The sequence below is a fragment of the Brachionichthys hirsutus genome, chromosome 20 (genome assembly GCF_040956055.1).
Source record: "Brachionichthys hirsutus isolate HB-005 chromosome 20, CSIRO-AGI_Bhir_v1, whole genome shotgun sequence".
NCBI classification, from domain to species: domain Eukaryota; kingdom Metazoa; phylum Chordata; class Actinopteri; order Lophiiformes; family Brachionichthyidae; genus Brachionichthys; species Brachionichthys hirsutus.
In genome coordinates, this window is record NC_090916.1 from 8,462,753 (window position 1) to 8,480,178 (window position 17,426).

The window sequence follows — 17,426 nt, forward strand, 5'->3', positions numbered from 1 at the left end:
AACATTGACTACGCAACCTTTGCAACAAGGAAACACAGATGCACGCACTTGTTTTTCTGTTGTGTCTTATTAATGTCAGTCAGAAAATGTCAGATCTGTGTAGGCTTTAACAGTTTAAAATAAAAATAAGATGCTCCTGTGTGTTAAAAACGAATCATTGTATGCATGTTTTAAACGAGGATGAAAATAAGACCATACAGATTTTTTTTTCCAATTCTTAATTCGATGATTTATACTTAAACTTAGTAAATATTTTCTCTCTGACTCCCCCGTTGGTTCCTGACAATGATCCCAGTTCTGAATTTGGCCACTAGAGGTCACTACAGGTCACTGTGCTCTGTCCATGGTGCTGATTGATATACCGGTAGCTAGCTAGATGGACAGATAGATAGATAGATAGATAGATAGATAGATAGATAGATAGATAGATAGATAGATAGATAGATATCAGGACCAATCACATCTGTAATCATGGATTAATTTATTTGAGTTATGATTTTTTTTTTTTTTTAAGATAAAGTACTTCCAGCGTCTGTCTTTTGAATATTTTACTGGCTGACAGTTTGTCTTATTTTATTTTTGCTGTAGTATTTTTGATATTTATTTGTGTATTTATTTGTCAGTTTATAACTTGATGATGTAACTTTCTACTTGAGTTCTATTTGTGTGAAATCAGAAAACATCTGCAATCCTATAGGATTTATCCAAGTTAGAGTTTTTTTTTTTTTTTACCTGTCACGTAAACATGACACGTATTACGTGACGTAATCCACAACGCGTGAGGCCCAGCCCAGTCACCTGCGTTTCACCGCACCTGTGTTCAAAAGCTAATCGGCGTGGAAAGGCTTTCCCCGCAATATTTATTACCGGCGACGCAGCATTTTATTCAATACGCATATTTTATTTGACTATCAGCTCCTGTTCCATCGAACTGCATCTTTGTGTGAAAACGGTTCAAACATTAAACAATGTCGCCGCTCACGTCGCCCCGACGCGCGGCTGCTGCGCCTCCGGTGCGTTCCTGCCTCCCGCGGTGCGTTTTGTCGCGTTGGATTTAAAATCAACCCACTCGGCTCGTGGTCGGATGGTTCCGTCTCTGCGGGGATGAGCCGCGTCTGGAACGCAGGTAGCGACTCCAGATTTGTCCTGCGGTGAATTTGGGAGACGGGACGCAGAAAGATCCGGAGAAAAGGGAGGACGTCCAGCTGCGTTGAGCAGGTAGGACGAACGAACGAGGTTTATTAGCATAATAAATGATGCCGAATTATCGAGGGACGCGACCGACGTCGTGCTGAGGTGAGATCTGGCCTGTAAAGGACGTGGTTTTGCTGAACAGCCAGGATGTCCTTAAATCGCTAAATCTTTCAATGGGGTTTGGTTGATTCTCTTCCACCATGCGACACGAAACTCCTAACTGCAGACGAGCCCGTGTCAGCAGCACCGTGTAAACACATCTGGAGGTCTTTGCTGCACAACGTGCGTTTATGATGCGTGAAAGATGTGTAACTATTTCATCTACTCGAATCACAGGTTGTTATTTATGTGAGAGCGATGGAGAGAAATTCAGTTTTCAAACCAACCTCAGTATTTTTTAAACTTCCATCCATCCATAAAACTTGAAATGTAAATTATTCTGCATGCATAAAAGAAAATAATTGTGAACGCCCCTGGCTTGCGCCTGAAACTTTAGAAGATGGTTCTCTCAACATTTCCTGCAGCTCTTTTTCTTCACATTCTCCTTAAGGGTTTGGCACCGTGTCGCACTCGACAGGGATTTCTTTTTGCGCCTCCTGTCCAGCCGGCATCGGTGAAGGCAGCCCGTCTCCCGCTGGATCATGGGTAACCACAACGGCAGAGACAGGCGTGACGCCGCAGGTACGACGACCCACGACAAGTTCTGGAAGATTTCCTTTCATGCTTGAAGCCATGCTTTTTCTCCCGGTCATTTCACCTTACAGACGCGTCACGGGAATCTGCTGATTGCAGTGAATCAGACTCTCATCACACAGATTGTGTTTAGACTTTGGTTCAGATATTTGCCTGCTGTAATTTTGGCTCGCACACGGTGCAAATCTTCACCAGGCGGCCCCCTCCTTAAGATATGGAGTGTGCTGCCGACGCCGTTTAATCCTCACGTCTGTTTAAGATGCGGCTCCTCGTTTCCCTCTCCTCCTGGCTGTCAGAGTGGTCCCATGTTAGAGGATGAGAATAGCTGCCCCGCTCCGACCGAGCAGAAATGATGAGCCTGCAGAATCCTGCACCACGGCAACAAGGGCAAGGAATCCGAGTTGGAGCTCTTTAGAACTAAAAGCACGCTATAATTAGCCACGTAGCTTCACTATCACACACAAATCGACCGGCTGTGATGTCACTATTCAAAGGAAGGAGGCATTTTAGACTGTGTTTCATAATGCAGAAACAAAACCGCCTGAGTAAATATCAATGCAGCAGGGGGGAAGTGAAGATGTAGAATGGGGTAAGGAGATGAAGGTAAGATCACGTTCCTTCCTGGATCTCACCGCCTGGGGGTGCAGAGCGAGTGTTTGCCCATAAAAGTAGTGTCTGGAGTTTGTTTTTTTTGTCCCAGGACAGTAAATAAGGGAGCAGATCTGCATCAAGGAAGAGAAAGAGCGCTTTGCATTCAGCTGACTTCTCAAGGACAGGCCGTTTGTTGTCGGCCTCCGTGGCGTTTTTCAATTCACAATTTATTGCCTTCCTTTAGTTCCGTCGTTGGATTTCTTCCACACGGCCCCCAGCACCCCCTCGGAGGCAGCGCAGTCTGCCGTGGCCTTATCCTCCGCGTCGTCCCCTGATCAGCCACGGACGCCATCGCCAGCCGGCAGCACCGCCACCCCTCCCGCCTCCTCGCAAGTGGCGAACTGCACACAGAAGCCGTGCACTCCCTCAGAGTGGGCTGTGATCAGCGTGGACCGGCTCGCCCACTCGGACGCGGGCGAGGGCGAGGAGGCGAGGCCGAGATGGGCGGCGGTCAGCCCCGTGTCCCTGCCCCCGTCCTCAGAGAGGAGCTGGCAGGAGCGGGACAGCGGCCTGGAGCCCCAGGCTGCGGAGGAGAGGGCCGGGGGGGAGACGACTCTGGTTTTGGTCAGTCTGATGGAGCACTACGGGGCGTCGCTGGGTCTGACCCCCAACGATGATGTCACCACAGGAGCAGTAGGTAGGTCCAGTTCGGTGCAACGTCCCACTAACCCTGACAATTACTATCTGGGGTTCGGCTAAATATGCAGTTTAGATTTCCGAGTGAACTCTCCTTTTAAGTACAAGTACTTTACAGTATTTTTTTTACAGTATTTCTACTTTTGTCGTTGAGCTTCCTCTCACTTTTCAATGACGTGTATCTGATGCTCACAATGGCCACGTCCTTATGCAGAGCAGTGATGGTGCCTTGAATGATGCTTTTCTTGTTCTGTTAAACGTTTGAGGACATTTTGCTTCAGTGACTGATCAATGAATCGCCTCTCCCGGTTACTTTTAAATCCTTTCTGGACTGATCAGAGCTGCTCCGGCGGCTGATAACGCAGAAAGACGAGCTGACTAGGGAGGTGGACACGCTGAGGGAAATGCTCCGGGTGAGTCGGAAATGCGTCCGTCGTGTATTTAAGATGAAGTTCTAGAGATGCGATGAGGATGAGAGTTGTAATAATGATCTTTCTTTCCTGCTCTATGACAGGAGGAGAGGCTGGAGTGGCAGCAGTTCCAGTGCGACCTGCAGGTGGCGGTGTCCGTGGCCGACCGGCTGCGGGGGGAGGCGGAGCAGGCTTTAGGTTTGCTTCAGGAGAGCCACAGGGCGGTGGAGGAGGAGCTGGCCCAGGCCCTCGGCAGACAGCAGGAGAAGGTCAGAGAGCTGGAGAGCCTGAGAGAGGAGCACAAGGACACCTGCAGGAAGCTAAATGAACTCAAGCAGGAGGAGCAGGAGGGGCAGCCGGAGCCGGATCCTCTGAGGGACACACTCGGATTAAAAGAGATGGTGGACTGCGATCTAGACTCCAAGGAGGAAATGCAGAAGGTTGAGGAGGAAGCTGAGGCTGAAGCTGAGCATGTTGAGACAAACCAGGAGGCGGGGCATGACGTTGAGTCTCACGATCCCGAGGAGGCTGACGGTTCGGAGACCACCCAGCTGAGAGGGAAGGGAGTGGCGGAGGGATACCTTCACAGTCTGGCTGCCCTGGAGAAGAAGAAAGGAAGGCAGAGAGATCCGAGGAGGAGTGAAATGCTGTCTGACCGATCCTGGTGAGTCCACATTGATGCTAGCAATCTGCTCTAGAGGCGGTTTTATACTTTAACGGCAGCTAAAAAAAAAACCTCTTCTACTAGGAGTCTGCCTCGTCTCGTCCTCCCCGCTGACCCCTCCGGTGAAGACCGACCCTCAAAAAACACGAGCACAACGTTGCCACTGTGCAAGGTAGAACGCTTCCTCAATTCATATCTAAATCATCTTTAAATGATCAGCATTCAGCAAAAAATTTTATAAAAATGTGATGTCTCGCCACTGTTCCAGAAAGAAGAACCACAAAAACAGAGGAGAGTGGATCGCATCCTGCAGCGGCAGGACGGCTGGTCCAGCTTTGGCACAGGTGAGCTTCAGCCCCCAGTCCCGGACCACCTTCAGGTTCATTTCGACATCTTGGCCAACTGCTTTTGTCCTGCAGGAAAACAAGATGAGGCCCAAAGCTCTGACGGCATCAAGTAAGGGACTATTAGCCATTTCTCTTAAACCTCAGTTGTCAATACGTGGCTTTATTCTGTCCCGATGAGGCGAGACGTTCTTTGTCCTCCAGGGCTCGGGACGGCTTCAGCGCTCTGCTGAGGCGTCATGGCGGCTCCAGGAGAAACTCCCTGCTGCGCTGGTGCCAGGGTCGCACCCGAGGTTACAAGGTCAGAAGAGGAGAGGAGAGGAGAGGGGAGTCGGGGGAGGGCAAGAAGCACCTGAACACCAGCTGGAGTTTATCCTCATTAAGCGTGTTTTTTATGGCAGAACATTGAGATCACAAACTTCAGCAGCAGCTGGGAGGACGGCTTGGCGTTCTGTGCCGTGTATCACACGTACGTCCCGACTCTCGTCCCGTACGACGCCCTCAACCCGGAAAACAAGGTGCGCGTGTTGCCCAAAATGACTGTTAGAGTGGAAACCACCTGTAAGAATGCGTCTGAGGATCTAAAAGCTGCCTCTGACTCTGGTTCACAGATGGAGAATCTAAATCTTGCTTTTAAGACCGGAGCGAGCGTGGGGATCGCAGCCACTCTGGTGAGACGTCTTAGAACTCTCCTAACCGTCCCAGCAATGGCGTCCTTTGATCTCTTCTGATCCTCTGCTCTGTGCGACAGACAACGGCCGAGATGCTGAAGGAAGAAGGGCCCGACTGGCAGAGGGTCCTGGGATACGTCGAAAGCGTTTTCCGCCACTTTGAGGTGTGATGTTCTTTCCTCCTCCTTCGCGGTTCTTCTCCGCATCATTATTACCGGAACCGATGTAATGAGCTGGACGACGACGGCGTTGCAGAACCGCACAGATGATTTTATTTATCAAAGCGACGTTCTTCACTCCCAACACTCAGGAGGAAGAAACCAAACTTTGGAGTGTTTTATTTTTCTACATATAAAATGTTTTTCTAGATGATGATGCACAAAACACAGAGATGTCAGATTTAGAATCCATACAGGACCTGCTCTTTAGTTACTTTCACGTTGGTTACTGGGAGCACTGGTTTTACATAGTTTTGCCTTTCAAGAAAAAGCACTAAAATTTTTAAACTTGTGTTGTAATTTTAAGTGAACTATTTCAGAATCTGGTGCACTTTTATTTTAACAAAATTTTAAAGAAACCCGACACCCAGGAAGGAAGAGGGCAGGTGTGAAACCAGATGTTAGAGAAGTCATGTTTTAACCAAGAGGGTAGCTGCCTTTCCAGGAAATGCAATAGATCTTAAGACTGTAAATACTTTAAAAATACCAAAGACGGGACAAATATATAATGTTGATGACAAAGCCTTATTGCAACAATAAAGTTATGTATACAGACACTTTACTTTCTACATATCTTTATTAAAACCAAACAGCATTAAAAAAAAAAGTATAACAAAAGTAACATTTATACATATGATGGAATGTAAAGGTGCTATGTGTAAAATTACGTTAAAAGGTGTCAAAGAAAAATATCCAAGGTTACGACGTGAGAAAATGGTCGCAATGTGGCGAATACTGAAACGATTAAGAAGCAATAATTTAACACGTCCTTGCAAGGAGGCTTTAAATGAGACCACAATGTCGAAGTCTGTCCTGAGGAACGTGACTGATTCCTACGAGGTGGGAATGGCTCCCCCTATAGGCGGTGTTGATAGCGGCGGCAGCAGGAGCGACTTCAGCTTAACGGACATTGCTGCGATTTCAGGATCCTGCGTTTCATACATCTTCACCAACCTGGCAAACTTCAGGACTCCTGAAAGGGAGGCGGAGCCGAGATCAGTGTGGAAACGGATGGAACTGCAGCCTCTGAAACTAAAGCCACCGCTTCCTGCTCACCCTCTCCTTCGTTGTTGAAGCCGTACGCTTTGAGAACCTCTTGTTGAATCTGCGTGGCCACGGGAAGCACGAGCTGCAGCATCTTGCCCATATCGTTGCAGGCGCTTTCTCGGGCCTCGTCCATCCTCGCAACATTTTCTGGCACCGAGAAGGCCTGGATGACCTCGCTCAGAACCACTGCGAAAGACGGAAAGCATCAGCAGCGGAAAGGTAAATCCAGTGCAGGGAGAGTTCACAAAGGTACAAATACACGTAAAAATAAATCAATATGGTGTCGCTACTTGGCGGATCCTCGGCCAGATGGAATTCATACATCTATTCAGTCCTCACCTCTGGTCTGCTCTACGGTGAGGGTGGGCTGCTGTGCTGGAGCTGAGGCCATGTCTGGAAAGAAAACCGGATCCTCTGATCAGATGGTTCACGAACATTAACAACAGAAAAAATTTAATGAGTAATTATTTAACAAAACAAAACAAAAACATATCTCCTTCCAGGTTAAGTGCGGAACGGCGTGAGTCTGAAAATTATATTTAAGAAATTATCCTGCATCCAGCTGCTGTGTATTTATATATAGTTTATATTTCTTAGAACACAAACTACTCCACAACAGCAAACCAGCATCAACTGTGCGTTGGCTCGATAATAGGCATCGATTGACTTTCGATCGATAACTTAGAAGCTAGCATTAAACTCCCGTTACCTTTGGCGAACGTCTTCAGGTGTGGAAACCCACCACTGACGAGAACTAGCTAGCAGCAGAGCTGTGGGGTGGAAGAACATCAGATTGCGGCACCTTTACGACAGGTCGAAGCGTTTTACGACGCGACTTCCGCCTCAGACAGACGCGGACTCGAAAGGTAAACAAATGCCTTGAGAAGCTAATAAATAGTTAAGAATGTCGTCTGAGTTCACGTTAAGGAAATGACAGCAAAGCTAAGTTACTGTTTGATGTTTTACGGAAGTATATTGAAGCAAAGCCGCTACGATGAAGCTTTGAGTGGCTTTTAATCGTTGCAACAGCTACGGCTAATAAAGCTAGCATAAGCTGCGAAGCTGCCGGTCGCTTGTATCGATGGAGACGAAGCTTGCGGCGTTCAGAGCCAGACGACGGGTGGAAAAAGTCGACATAAAGGATGAGCTGCAGACAGTGACGGAGCCAGCTCCTCCGACGGGCGGTCAGCACGAGCAAGAGGCCGGAAGCGGAAGAGATTCTCCGCAGAGCGCAGCGACAAAGGTGAGACGTGGACCAGAAAGAGAAAAAAGGACCAAGAACAAAAGTGAAATCTCCGAGAGACTTGTTCTGCCTGATCAATACTTCGAAACCTAGAGATGTTTAATTGACGTGAAAAATAACATGAAAGCATCAGATTTGTCAGGAAAGGAGTTGTGAATGTTAGATCATTTTAGTTCAGTACATTTAACTATCCATTACAAGTCGGCTCACAATGTCATTATTTCAGTTGTTTGTACAAATATAACATGAAGTGAAACACTACAATAAAAAACACATCTAATTATTAGCTAGAACAATTTACAAGGACAACAACAACTAACAGTGGTAGCATTTAATCGGTAGCCAATCACTCGTGTTGATTTGCATTGATCTAACACCGGACCTCCTGTCTTCCCTGCATCAGAGGGACTGGCTCCTGGACAGCGCTCTTGGACGATGGCTGGCGTCGAAACAATTTGCCTTCTCCAACATCGTTCTGCTGAAGTTGCTGCTGTGGCTGGTGCTGCTTGGTCTGTTTGTTGAACTGGAGTTCGGCTTGCCTTTCTTTGTGATCTCCCTCTTCTACTGGCTCTACGAAGGACTCCGCAGCCCAGCTGAGCGCCACCCCGGAGAACTGAGCGCTTATTCTGTCTTCAATCCAGACTGCCGGCCTCTGTTGGGCTCTCTCACCGCGGAGCAGCTGGAGGGAGAAATGGGCTACAGACCGCTGGCTAACAGATGACGTGCTTGATGTTTGCACATTTACATCGACTGATCAGCTGTTTTTGTCTTTAAAGAAAATTCTAAAATGTGCAATGACTTTGAACAATAATTGTAATCTACTAATTCTGCAAAATAAATAAACCATTGAGAGTGATCTTCACGGTATTAAAGCTGTTTCTGTTTTATCTCTGAAGTGTTCTTGGTAGAGAGAAATAGTTTACAGACGAGCGAGAGGACTCACTGCAGTGTACTTCCGCGTTTGTTTTACAATCTTTACACCATCCAAATGTATATTTAAAAAAGGCTTCCTCACATTCTGTAATCATTATCACGTTCATTGTATATATAAACCAGCCACGGCGTTCTCATTGAGTGTGTGCTAACATATAATCCAACTGTTTTTAAGGTAAAAGCTAGCCTTATGACAGGGAACTATCTTGACAAATCTTTGATTTTGGTTGACGCGCCATGACGCACTTCCGGCTTTTTCTTAATCAAGTTGTCGGTCCAGCTGTGGTTGCGTGACGGCTCCATATCGGTCAGCAGGTATTCGCCACCATTTCATATTTGCACTATGTTGCTGCTAGCATAAACGCTTAACCAGAACACGTTAGCTCAATGATTAAGCTCATTTTATGACGTTTATCGGGCGATCCAGTATTTGCGACACGCTAGCAGGTCGCAACTCCATCGATTCTATGGATTCTGCTGTCGATCTCATTCATTAATTGATCATCAACTGAATGTTTCCACGAACAAAGATTCTGTCTTGATCCCCAGAGATGTCTGCAAGACCTGTCGTCGTGCGGCTGCTGGCCTCTGCCTACAATGTGGCAGAGAAGGCTGGGGCTATTGTTAGGAAGGTCCTTCACAGTGGAGAACTTGGCATTATTGAAAAGGTGGGGGTAATTTATTGATATTTAATCCGATTGTATTGATCCAGAAGGACTCGGACAGCATGCAGATGTTGCGGACTGTTCCGATGCCTGTCGGATATTAACCCGAGCTCTCTTCTCGTCTTCGACCCCTGCGCAGACCGGAGCTAATGATCTGCAGACGCTGGCAGACAGGCTGGCCCAGCAGAGCATTTGTGCTTCACTTTCCAGACATTTCCCAAAAGTCACCATTATTGGAGAGGAGGTGAGTTAAAGCGCGTCACAGCAGCGGTCCCCGAACTTTGTCCCGCAAGGGAGCGGTTTCATGCCGTGCGATTTATCCGCGGGGCGGAGGCAAATAAAAACATTAAAAAAATGAGTAGAGGAATGTAAATGTAACCAATAAACTTATGCACTTCTAATAACTTTAAAAATAAACCGGAGAAAATCCGGTCATTTTTCAAAATAGAACACCTGTCAGACTCTAATAATTACGGAGGAGGGAAAAAAATAATCCCGAAAAATTTACATGGAATCCTGACCTAGTTTGTCGAGATCCCGCAATACCTTTTCGATAATTCCGACTTTATAAATCGGGTCCCGTGAAAGTGAGCAAACGAATGTTTTTTTTTTGTCTTCTTTAGCAATGATGATAACCATTTGTTTACTTCCGGGTCAAAATGGAGGATGCGCCGTGGAAAAGATGGGAAACGTTTATCGATTTATTTTGAGATTGGCTTAACAAGGACATAAGATCACTTCTTAACAGCAGACATGGATATTGTATCAACGAGAGACGATTAAAGTGGAAATCAGATTATTTATTCTTTCTGTGCGGTCCGGTGGTTGATTCCCTGCGTGAGAGGTTAGATAGATCCATTATTGATCTACTTGTCCCTTAGGAGCTTCCGTCCGAGGAGACGAGTGAAGATCTCATTGAGGACGGCCACTCGGAGGAAATCCTCCAGAAGACGTGTCCAGCAGAGTATAGAGGGATTAAAGAGGAAGAGGTAAGCTTTAGATCTAAATGACCAAAACACTAGCGGTGTGCGTTTGCTTTTAGGTCCCAGAAGATACAATGAAGGAATATTCCAGATATAAATACTAATGGTTTCTCCTAATACTGCGACGGTGTGCCAATGTTTCTGTCTGAATCTCAGCTGGTCGTGTGGGTCGATCCTCTGGACGGCACGAAGGAATATACTGAAGGTAGGTTCATCAGATATGCTCTTAAAACGTGTGTGTGTGTGTTCGCTTCTACCTTCAACGCACTGGAGACATACCTGTACAGGTGTGATTATTGTCTGATCGCTTCCTTCTGTACTTTAATTCTTTGAGTTACTTCCTGCGGATTGTCTCGTAACTTCACGATCACTTTGATATTGTTTCTCTTACTTCTGTCTCTGCTTCTGCGTTCTCCCCCCCCCCCCTGCTGACCCCAGCCTCACGGCATCTCCTTCACCCAATTGAGACCCAGATGCCACACAAAAGGCCGGACCCCCCTCCGCTTTACACCACAGCTCTCAGTATGGGCAGGAAACTGAAATTCTGAACTCTCAATCATTGGCTGTCCTTTTCTTCCTGTCCTGCACGTTGGAACCGTAACGACACGTTAGGACTAAACCACACACGACGTGTTCTGGCCCATTACAGCGGCGGCCAGGTAACGTCCTGCTCTTTTTTGTCATTTCAGGGCTCTTGGACCACGTGACGGTCCTTATTGGGATTGCATACGGAGGCAAAGCCATTGCAGGCGTCATCAACCAGCCCTTCTACAACTACCAGGTACGGAACAGATGAAATACTCTCGCGTCCCACGAGCTGCCGCCGGGGGTTAATTCAAAGCGTCTCCTCGCCAGCTTGGGGCGGGAGCAGATTTAGGAAGAACCATATGGGGAATGCCTGGACTGGGCGCCTTCGGATTCCATCTGAAGGAAGTTGCAGATGGAAGACGCATTGTCACCACCACGCGTTCCCATAGCAACAAGGTGGTAACGGACTGCGTAGATGCGATGGAGCCTCATGAAGTTATAAGAGTGGGCGGCGCCGGGAACAAGGTGAGGTGGATTCTGAGTAGCTCCAACAAACCGGTTTCGCAAATGTTTTAGCAAACGGACGTTCCTCTGACTTTGTAAATAACAGCAGAACTTTTATATCGGACAGCGAAAAACATTGTTTAATTAGTTCAGTTAATTTGTCTTGGATCGGTTGGACATTGCACATCATGCGACGCGACAATCGTGCGCAGGCACACTTGTAGACTAATTTAACAATGCATGAGGCAGACGTTCCAGGCCAGAGAGAATAGTCTCGTCTCTCTGCAGATAATCCAGCTCGTCGAAGGAACGGCTTCAGCTTACGTCTTTGCCAGCCTCGGGTGCAAGAAGTGGGACACCTGCGCTCCGGAGGCCATTCTGCACGCCGTCGGAGGTACGGAGCGCCGGTTTTGTTCACCAGAGGGCGTTTGAAATGTTCAAAGCAAAACTCGTATATTTTAGTATTTGAGAATTAGGAGTTCCTCTTCTTGTGCAGGTAAACTGACCGACATGCACGGAAACGGCTACTGCTACGACGCCAACGTGACGCGAATGAACGCCACCGGCGTCCTGGCAACGCTACGCGACCACGAGTCCTACCTCAGCAGAGTGCCGCAGTCGGTGCTGCACGCCCTCCAGTCCGATTGACGTCTCCCTGCTGCGTGTTAAAAGTCGATTACCTTTAAATCCATCTGACTTGGAGCACTTTGTGCCATGTAAGTTGATTTGATGATTAAACTACAGTGAACGTTTTCCGTGTCAGTCAGCAGACAGAGGCTCCACAGCACTTCCATTTATTTCACGTGTCTGAAACAAAGCGCATGAATGTCAAAACGTCCCAACACACCGTGTCCAACTTTGAAGGCAGATTTACAAGGCAAAAAAAAAAAAAGGACAGACATTGGTTGGATATTTGAACTTGACTTCATTCAGGCACCGCTGGGTGGGACGACACACAAAACGTCATCGTGGCGAATTCATGATTCTGATATCTTTTATAACGTCATGCAACGCCGAGCTCAACATCTGGTGAAAAATGCCACCGACCCCTTTGATCTTCTCTCGCAGCAACATTTCTGTCTCTGCTTTTCTACCAGACTGAAAGACTTGACCTGCATTAACATTAAAACCGGATGTGAAACGCTTCTAGTAGATAATGAATGTCCTCATGAAGGAGACGCTTCCTTAAAACCGGCTTTAAGCACAGCAGTTTATGATATTTCATAAAATTTCAAGCATTCGATCTTTTGTTGGACATTTCTTGTCTTTCCATAAAAATTAAAAAGCTAGCTAATTTAGCTTAGCACGAAGGCTAGAAAGGGTTAGTTCAGCTAAGTGCAACCAATTCCCCCTACGAGGACTAGTAAGACTCAAAATCGGTTTAAAACAGACGGTAAAAATAGTGATAATGTTGTTCTCACACTATTTAATAGATATTTGAAGTTTTAATGAATTAATAGGCGGAACTTCTGGCGTCTGTGCCAATTGCATGGCTGCTGGCAGTATGTTTAAGAAAAGCCAAACTCTTCCTAGGAAGCGGAGGAATCAGCCGACAGGTTAGTCGCAAGAAACCCCGCAGTCCAGTCCAATCAAAGTCGACGTGGCAAAGAAGCCGTCTCTGTATTTACAACACACTATGGAAATCTGAGGCCAGAAGTTTGTCTCCTTGCTAGACTTCCCATCCCACAAGAGTCCGATTGATGAACGAGACTGGATGAGGGTTGTTACGTACCGTGGGGGGGGGGTACCACTTACATGTTCATAAAAATACCTACAGAACACGCAGAAGTCACTCCTATTTCTATTTACACGTGGGAGGGCTGGAGTGTCTGAGGCCACCTGCAGGAAGGCGGGGGGGGGAGACGGGGGGGCCAGCCGCTCACCTCTTCTTCGGCGCCTGAGCGGTGCGAGGTGGGGTGACGGGGCGCCCTGAATTCACGCCTCCGTACTGGTACTTTGCTTTCTTTTCTGACGGCTTCAGGATCTGAAAGACAGGATGAGATTCGCCGATTAATGAATGACCGAGAGTTCGGACTGAGCAGGATCCGTTTTCAGGGCGTTCTCTACCTGGAAGGAGCACATGAGGGACTCGTCCACGCTCATCATGCCGCCGGCGTTGTCGAACTCCCCGCAGTAGTTCGGGGCAGAGAACAGCGTCACCAGCTGCCGTTTGGCGAAGAACTCGTAGCCGTCTTCAACGACCTGGAAAGAACAGAGCCGGAACGTTAGAAGAGTATTTGGCGGCGTTAGCGATGCAACGGACGCGGTCCGGCGTTACCTGATGCGCTCGGCAGATCAGGTCCAGGTCGTGACGGTTGAGAAACTTGCTGACCACGTCGGCTCCGAAGGTGAAGGAGACCCCCCGATCGTTTTCCCCCCAGCCCTGGACGTCTTTGTCCGGATCCGACCACAGCAGGTCACACAGCAGGCCTGTAACCAGTAAGGTCACGCGATTATTTCTGGATCCATCACCACGGCATCAAGATTCTGTCTCCTTTTTTTAGTCGCGTGATTCATGCTCTCAGACAACACACCTGTGTCGGGGACATCTGTGGGTCTCATGATGCGTCGGATCTGTTCCATGGATTGTAGATCAGGTGAGAGTCCTGATGAGAACAGAGAACTGTGACCAAGCCCGGCGAGGTCGATCAGAACGCACAGACGGAACACGAATTTATTCCAGTAAACGCTAATTAGACAATGTCACTTGGATTTTATTCCGGTCTGCTGCGTAACAGACGCCGCACCAACCTCCATGGCAGCAGAAGATCTTCTCATCTATAATTGCAGCAATGGGCAGACAATTAAAACAGTCTGTGAAGGTCTTCCACAGCTTTATGTTGAACCTGCGCTTGCCTGAGGAAGAGATGCAGAGACGTGATGAGCATAAATAAGCTTTTAACTCAAACAGGATTTCTACGCTCGTGATCCAAGCTGGCTTCAATTCTTCTCTATAAAACTATAAAACCACGACAGACTGGCGCGTGTTCTGACTTACACTCATCATAGAAGCCGTAGATGCGGTTAATGGACGCACACTCGTGGTTCCCCCTCAGCAGGAAGAAGTTCTCCGGGTATTTGATCTTGTAGGCGAGCAGCAGGCAGATGGTCTCCAGCGACTGCTTCCCTCTGTCCACGTAATCGCCCAGAAACAGATAGTTGGCCTCCGGAGGAAAGCCGCCGTACTCAAATAGCCTGAGCAGGTCTGTGTACTGTCCGTGGATGTCACCTGGAGGGATGGGTCAACATAACTCGCTTTGCGGTGAAAAGAATATGAAATTGGATTCAATGTGGAGTGTGTGTGATTTAGTGACATCTAGTGGCGGGGTTGCAGACTGCAAACATGTGAAGTATAATAGTGATCTTTTCCATCATTGAAAATAAAATTACATCTCTCAGTAATAATAACTACAAAACACACACAAATATATATATTTGAAAGACAAACAAACAGCTGGGTGGCTGTGGATGGATGCTGTTCTCACCACAGATTTTGAGTGGAGCTTCCAGCTCTAGCAGGATGGGCTGACTGAGGAAAATCTCTCTGGACTTAATGCAGAGCCCCCGCACCTCCGCCTCCGTCATCTGTACGACCTTCCCTGGACGACATCCTCGCACTGGAAAGCCGTGCAAAAAAGAAAGATGCATAAACAGGGACGATTAGACACAAGATACAGGGACAAATAGGCATTGAATAACTCTGTTCTAAAATAAAATTAGGAGTAAAATCACAGTACTACTTATTTATTTCAATGTATTTTCTTTTTGCCAGCTGCTTGCTTGCTTTCTCTTTACATTTAAAACTCACAAAGAGCCTTTAAAGAGAGCAGCCCAACGTGGCGGCTCTGCTGCCTGCCAGACATTTCCTCATGTCAACACTGGTTGTTACAAATACAGGAACGAACAGCTTGTTGTCTCAGCTGGAAGCAGGTTTGTGAGTTAGCGCAGTGTGATGCAAGCAGAACAAACAGTCTAGAGGGCAGCTGCATGAGTAAAAAATTAACAACATGCTTGTTGCTTCCGCAAACGAGAGGTAAATTAAGTTACGTATTGATCCATGTTTGATAGTTTTTGCGCATTTGTCTGCCTGATACCTCAAAAAGTTGCTGATTGATTAACAAAAAATCGTGCAAGTTCAGCATTTCTTTACAGAGGCATGTAAATGTTAACAATGTCAATGATCTATTTTCATGTTAATCTTTTTGCTCTTAGGGTATGCTCAAGTTTAAAATATTTATGATTTGATCAGAGACCAAAATGTCATTTTGAGATCTTATCCCAGGGTCACAATCTAATGAGACTTTCGCCTTTAGATATTTCATTGCCGAAAATGTGTGCAAACTAAATTATTAGAATGGAAATAAGTCGCATTGAACGACAACTGGGCTAAAACGACGTATTGATGGCTGAAGTAGCATTGGATTAAAATTATTTTTCCACATAGCAAAAAACCAGAACAGATATTTCAGATTTAAAACAAAAAATATATACATTACAATTAAATTTCAACCTTCGCACAAAAAACATTCAGTTAATATGTGGTAATAGCGCACGGTTTCATATTAAATTAATTAAAATAGAATAAAAATTCGAATATGACGTTTCCTCCATTAAGGGGGTGTGTCCGGGAAGATAGCCGATATGCTAGCTAAGTTGCCTACTTATAGCTAACGTACCTTATAGCTACCATAGCGTTAAGTATTATCACCGGTTAACACAGCCCCTCTATCCGGCAGTAAGATGGGTTTTTCTCCCGTGGATCGTGGATCATGACCCACGATGTCCCGAATAACGCCAACACTAACAATCTAACACGTTAGCTACAAGGAGCTAACGCAATCGTTAGCTTAGCAACACGGATAGCTAAGGATGCTAGTTGCTAAAATTAGTTTTAGACTAGCATTAAGTTACAATCTAGAAAAAACGAGAACGTACATTGAGGTCGTTTTCTTGATAAAGATCGAAAGAAATGACAAAATATCTAAATGCCGTCTTACCTTCTAGCAATCGGGAGATGATGCTGTCGACGTTTAGCTCGCTCTCCGCCATGTTTCTGATACAAATAACACACAGGCAGGCGAACGGGCTGTGAGCCCTGGGCGTTGACTTCCAGGTTCAACAGGCTGCAAAGCCTCGCAGAGATGGAATGTAAAGTAAATTTACTCAAGAACTGCACGGAAATATGAGATAAGTTTAAGAGTAATAGGTGCTCCGGTAAAGATATAAAAAAGGCATACGTATTTAATATATAAAGATAATACAATTACTAGCATAGGAGGTGGAGTGATTCAATGGCTGGGTTTCAATTTAGTGAACTCAATCAATCAAGCCTGATCAACATTTTAACATCTATTTGGATAACTACTTCATGGAATAGAGGACTTTGTATTAGAGCTGAGAAGATATCTCACTGTATGACTAAAATCTAAGATTATTGATCAGTTATAGACTAGAATGGAGGTTATAAGGAAGTATTGAAAAAGAAAAGTCCCTCCAATCAAAGGAGCAGCCTTTTATCAGACCCATCACCCATCTCATTTCCTTTCTTAGAGGTGGATATAACTGCAGTGTTAGAGTCCAAGACAGATTTCCCGTAGGATAATATAAGCGTATCATACCTGATGATAAAGTATCATTGAGCCAAATCGCTGACATGACTAAAAACAAATCACTTAGATAATGTAGAGTTTATAAAGATGGGAGGCATCGGACTTCAGGAAACGCCTTATTGCACAGGATTCCTTGTTGTGTCAGTGGTAATAACAATATTGTACAAAGTGCATCAACCATGTCTCAAATACAGCATCACATTTATTTTGACAATAAATACAAATGAGTGCAGAGAAATGCACGTTATATGGATTAGTCTGGGTTCCTATGCACGATGAAAAGTACAATTATTTTACTCATATCACAATTAAGGAATATTTTTACACTTACCGGTACTAGTATAATTTGTTAATAGGCTGGTGATGCTGCCAGTCCAACTCACTTCACTGGTCCGTTGGAACTGGACCATGATTTTGAGCAGAGTTTGAGGAG

The 17,426-nt window shown here is 46.1% G+C and overlaps 4 protein-coding genes across 6 annotated transcripts; 2 read left to right on the plus strand and 2 right to left on the minus strand.

Moving 5' to 3' along the window:
- Nucleotides 1–6,060: 6,060 nt before the first annotated feature.
- Nucleotides 6,061–7,353, minus strand: grcc10 (gene rich cluster, C10 gene). Of its 2 annotated transcripts, none has more exons than XM_068753710.1 (4): nucleotides 7,238–7,353; nucleotides 6,868–6,921; nucleotides 6,538–6,714; nucleotides 6,061–6,454 (listed from the first exon to the last, which is right to left on the minus strand). In XM_068753710.1, exons 2-4 carry the CDS (start codon nucleotides 6,917–6,919, stop codon nucleotides 6,315–6,317), a joined length of 369 nt encoding a protein of 122 aa, XP_068609811.1. In that variant the 5' UTR covers nucleotides 6,920–6,921; nucleotides 7,238–7,353; the 3' UTR covers nucleotides 6,061–6,314. The 2 variants fall into 2 exon arrangements, with proteins under 2 accessions (XP_068609811.1, XP_068609812.1); XM_068753711.1 differs by having other exon boundaries at nucleotides 6,868–6,942; nucleotides 7,238–7,264.
- Nucleotides 7,354–7,362: 9 nt separating this feature from the next.
- On the plus strand, nucleotides 7,363–8,631 carry saysd1 (SAYSVFN motif domain containing 1). Its single transcript, XM_068753709.1, has 2 exons — nucleotides 7,363–7,771; nucleotides 8,175–8,631. Exons 1-2 carry the CDS (start codon nucleotides 7,610–7,612, stop codon nucleotides 8,490–8,492), a joined length of 480 nt encoding a protein of 159 aa, XP_068609810.1. The 5' UTR covers nucleotides 7,363–7,609; the 3' UTR covers nucleotides 8,493–8,631.
- Nucleotides 8,632–8,945: 314 nt separating this feature from the next.
- On the plus strand, nucleotides 8,946–12,136 carry bpnt1 (bisphosphate nucleotidase 1). 2 transcript variants are annotated; one of them, XM_068753668.1, is made up of 10 exons: nucleotides 8,946–9,019; nucleotides 9,254–9,372; nucleotides 9,509–9,613; nucleotides 10,251–10,358; nucleotides 10,509–10,557; nucleotides 10,791–10,874; nucleotides 11,042–11,133; nucleotides 11,208–11,405; nucleotides 11,673–11,778; nucleotides 11,881–12,136. In XM_068753668.1, exons 2-10 carry the CDS (start codon nucleotides 9,256–9,258, stop codon nucleotides 12,030–12,032), a joined length of 1,011 nt encoding a protein of 336 aa, XP_068609769.1. In that variant the 5' UTR covers nucleotides 8,946–9,019; nucleotides 9,254–9,255; the 3' UTR covers nucleotides 12,033–12,136. The 2 variants fall into 2 exon arrangements, with proteins under 2 accessions (XP_068609769.1, XP_068609770.1); XM_068753669.1 differs by lacking the exon at nucleotides 10,791–10,874.
- On the minus strand, nucleotides 12,075–16,434 carry LOC137909233 (serine/threonine-protein phosphatase PP1-beta catalytic subunit-like). Its single transcript, XM_068753670.1, has 9 exons — nucleotides 16,382–16,434; nucleotides 14,870–15,001; nucleotides 14,383–14,613; nucleotides 14,136–14,240; nucleotides 13,919–13,990; nucleotides 13,663–13,814; nucleotides 13,452–13,586; nucleotides 13,268–13,368; nucleotides 12,075–12,191 (listed from the first exon to the last, which is right to left on the minus strand). The coding sequence occupies exons 1-9, from the start codon at nucleotides 16,431–16,433 to the stop codon at nucleotides 12,179–12,181; spliced, it is 993 nt and encodes a 330-aa protein (XP_068609771.1). The 5' UTR covers nucleotide 16,434; the 3' UTR covers nucleotides 12,075–12,178.
- Nucleotides 16,435–17,426: the final 992 nt, after the last annotated feature.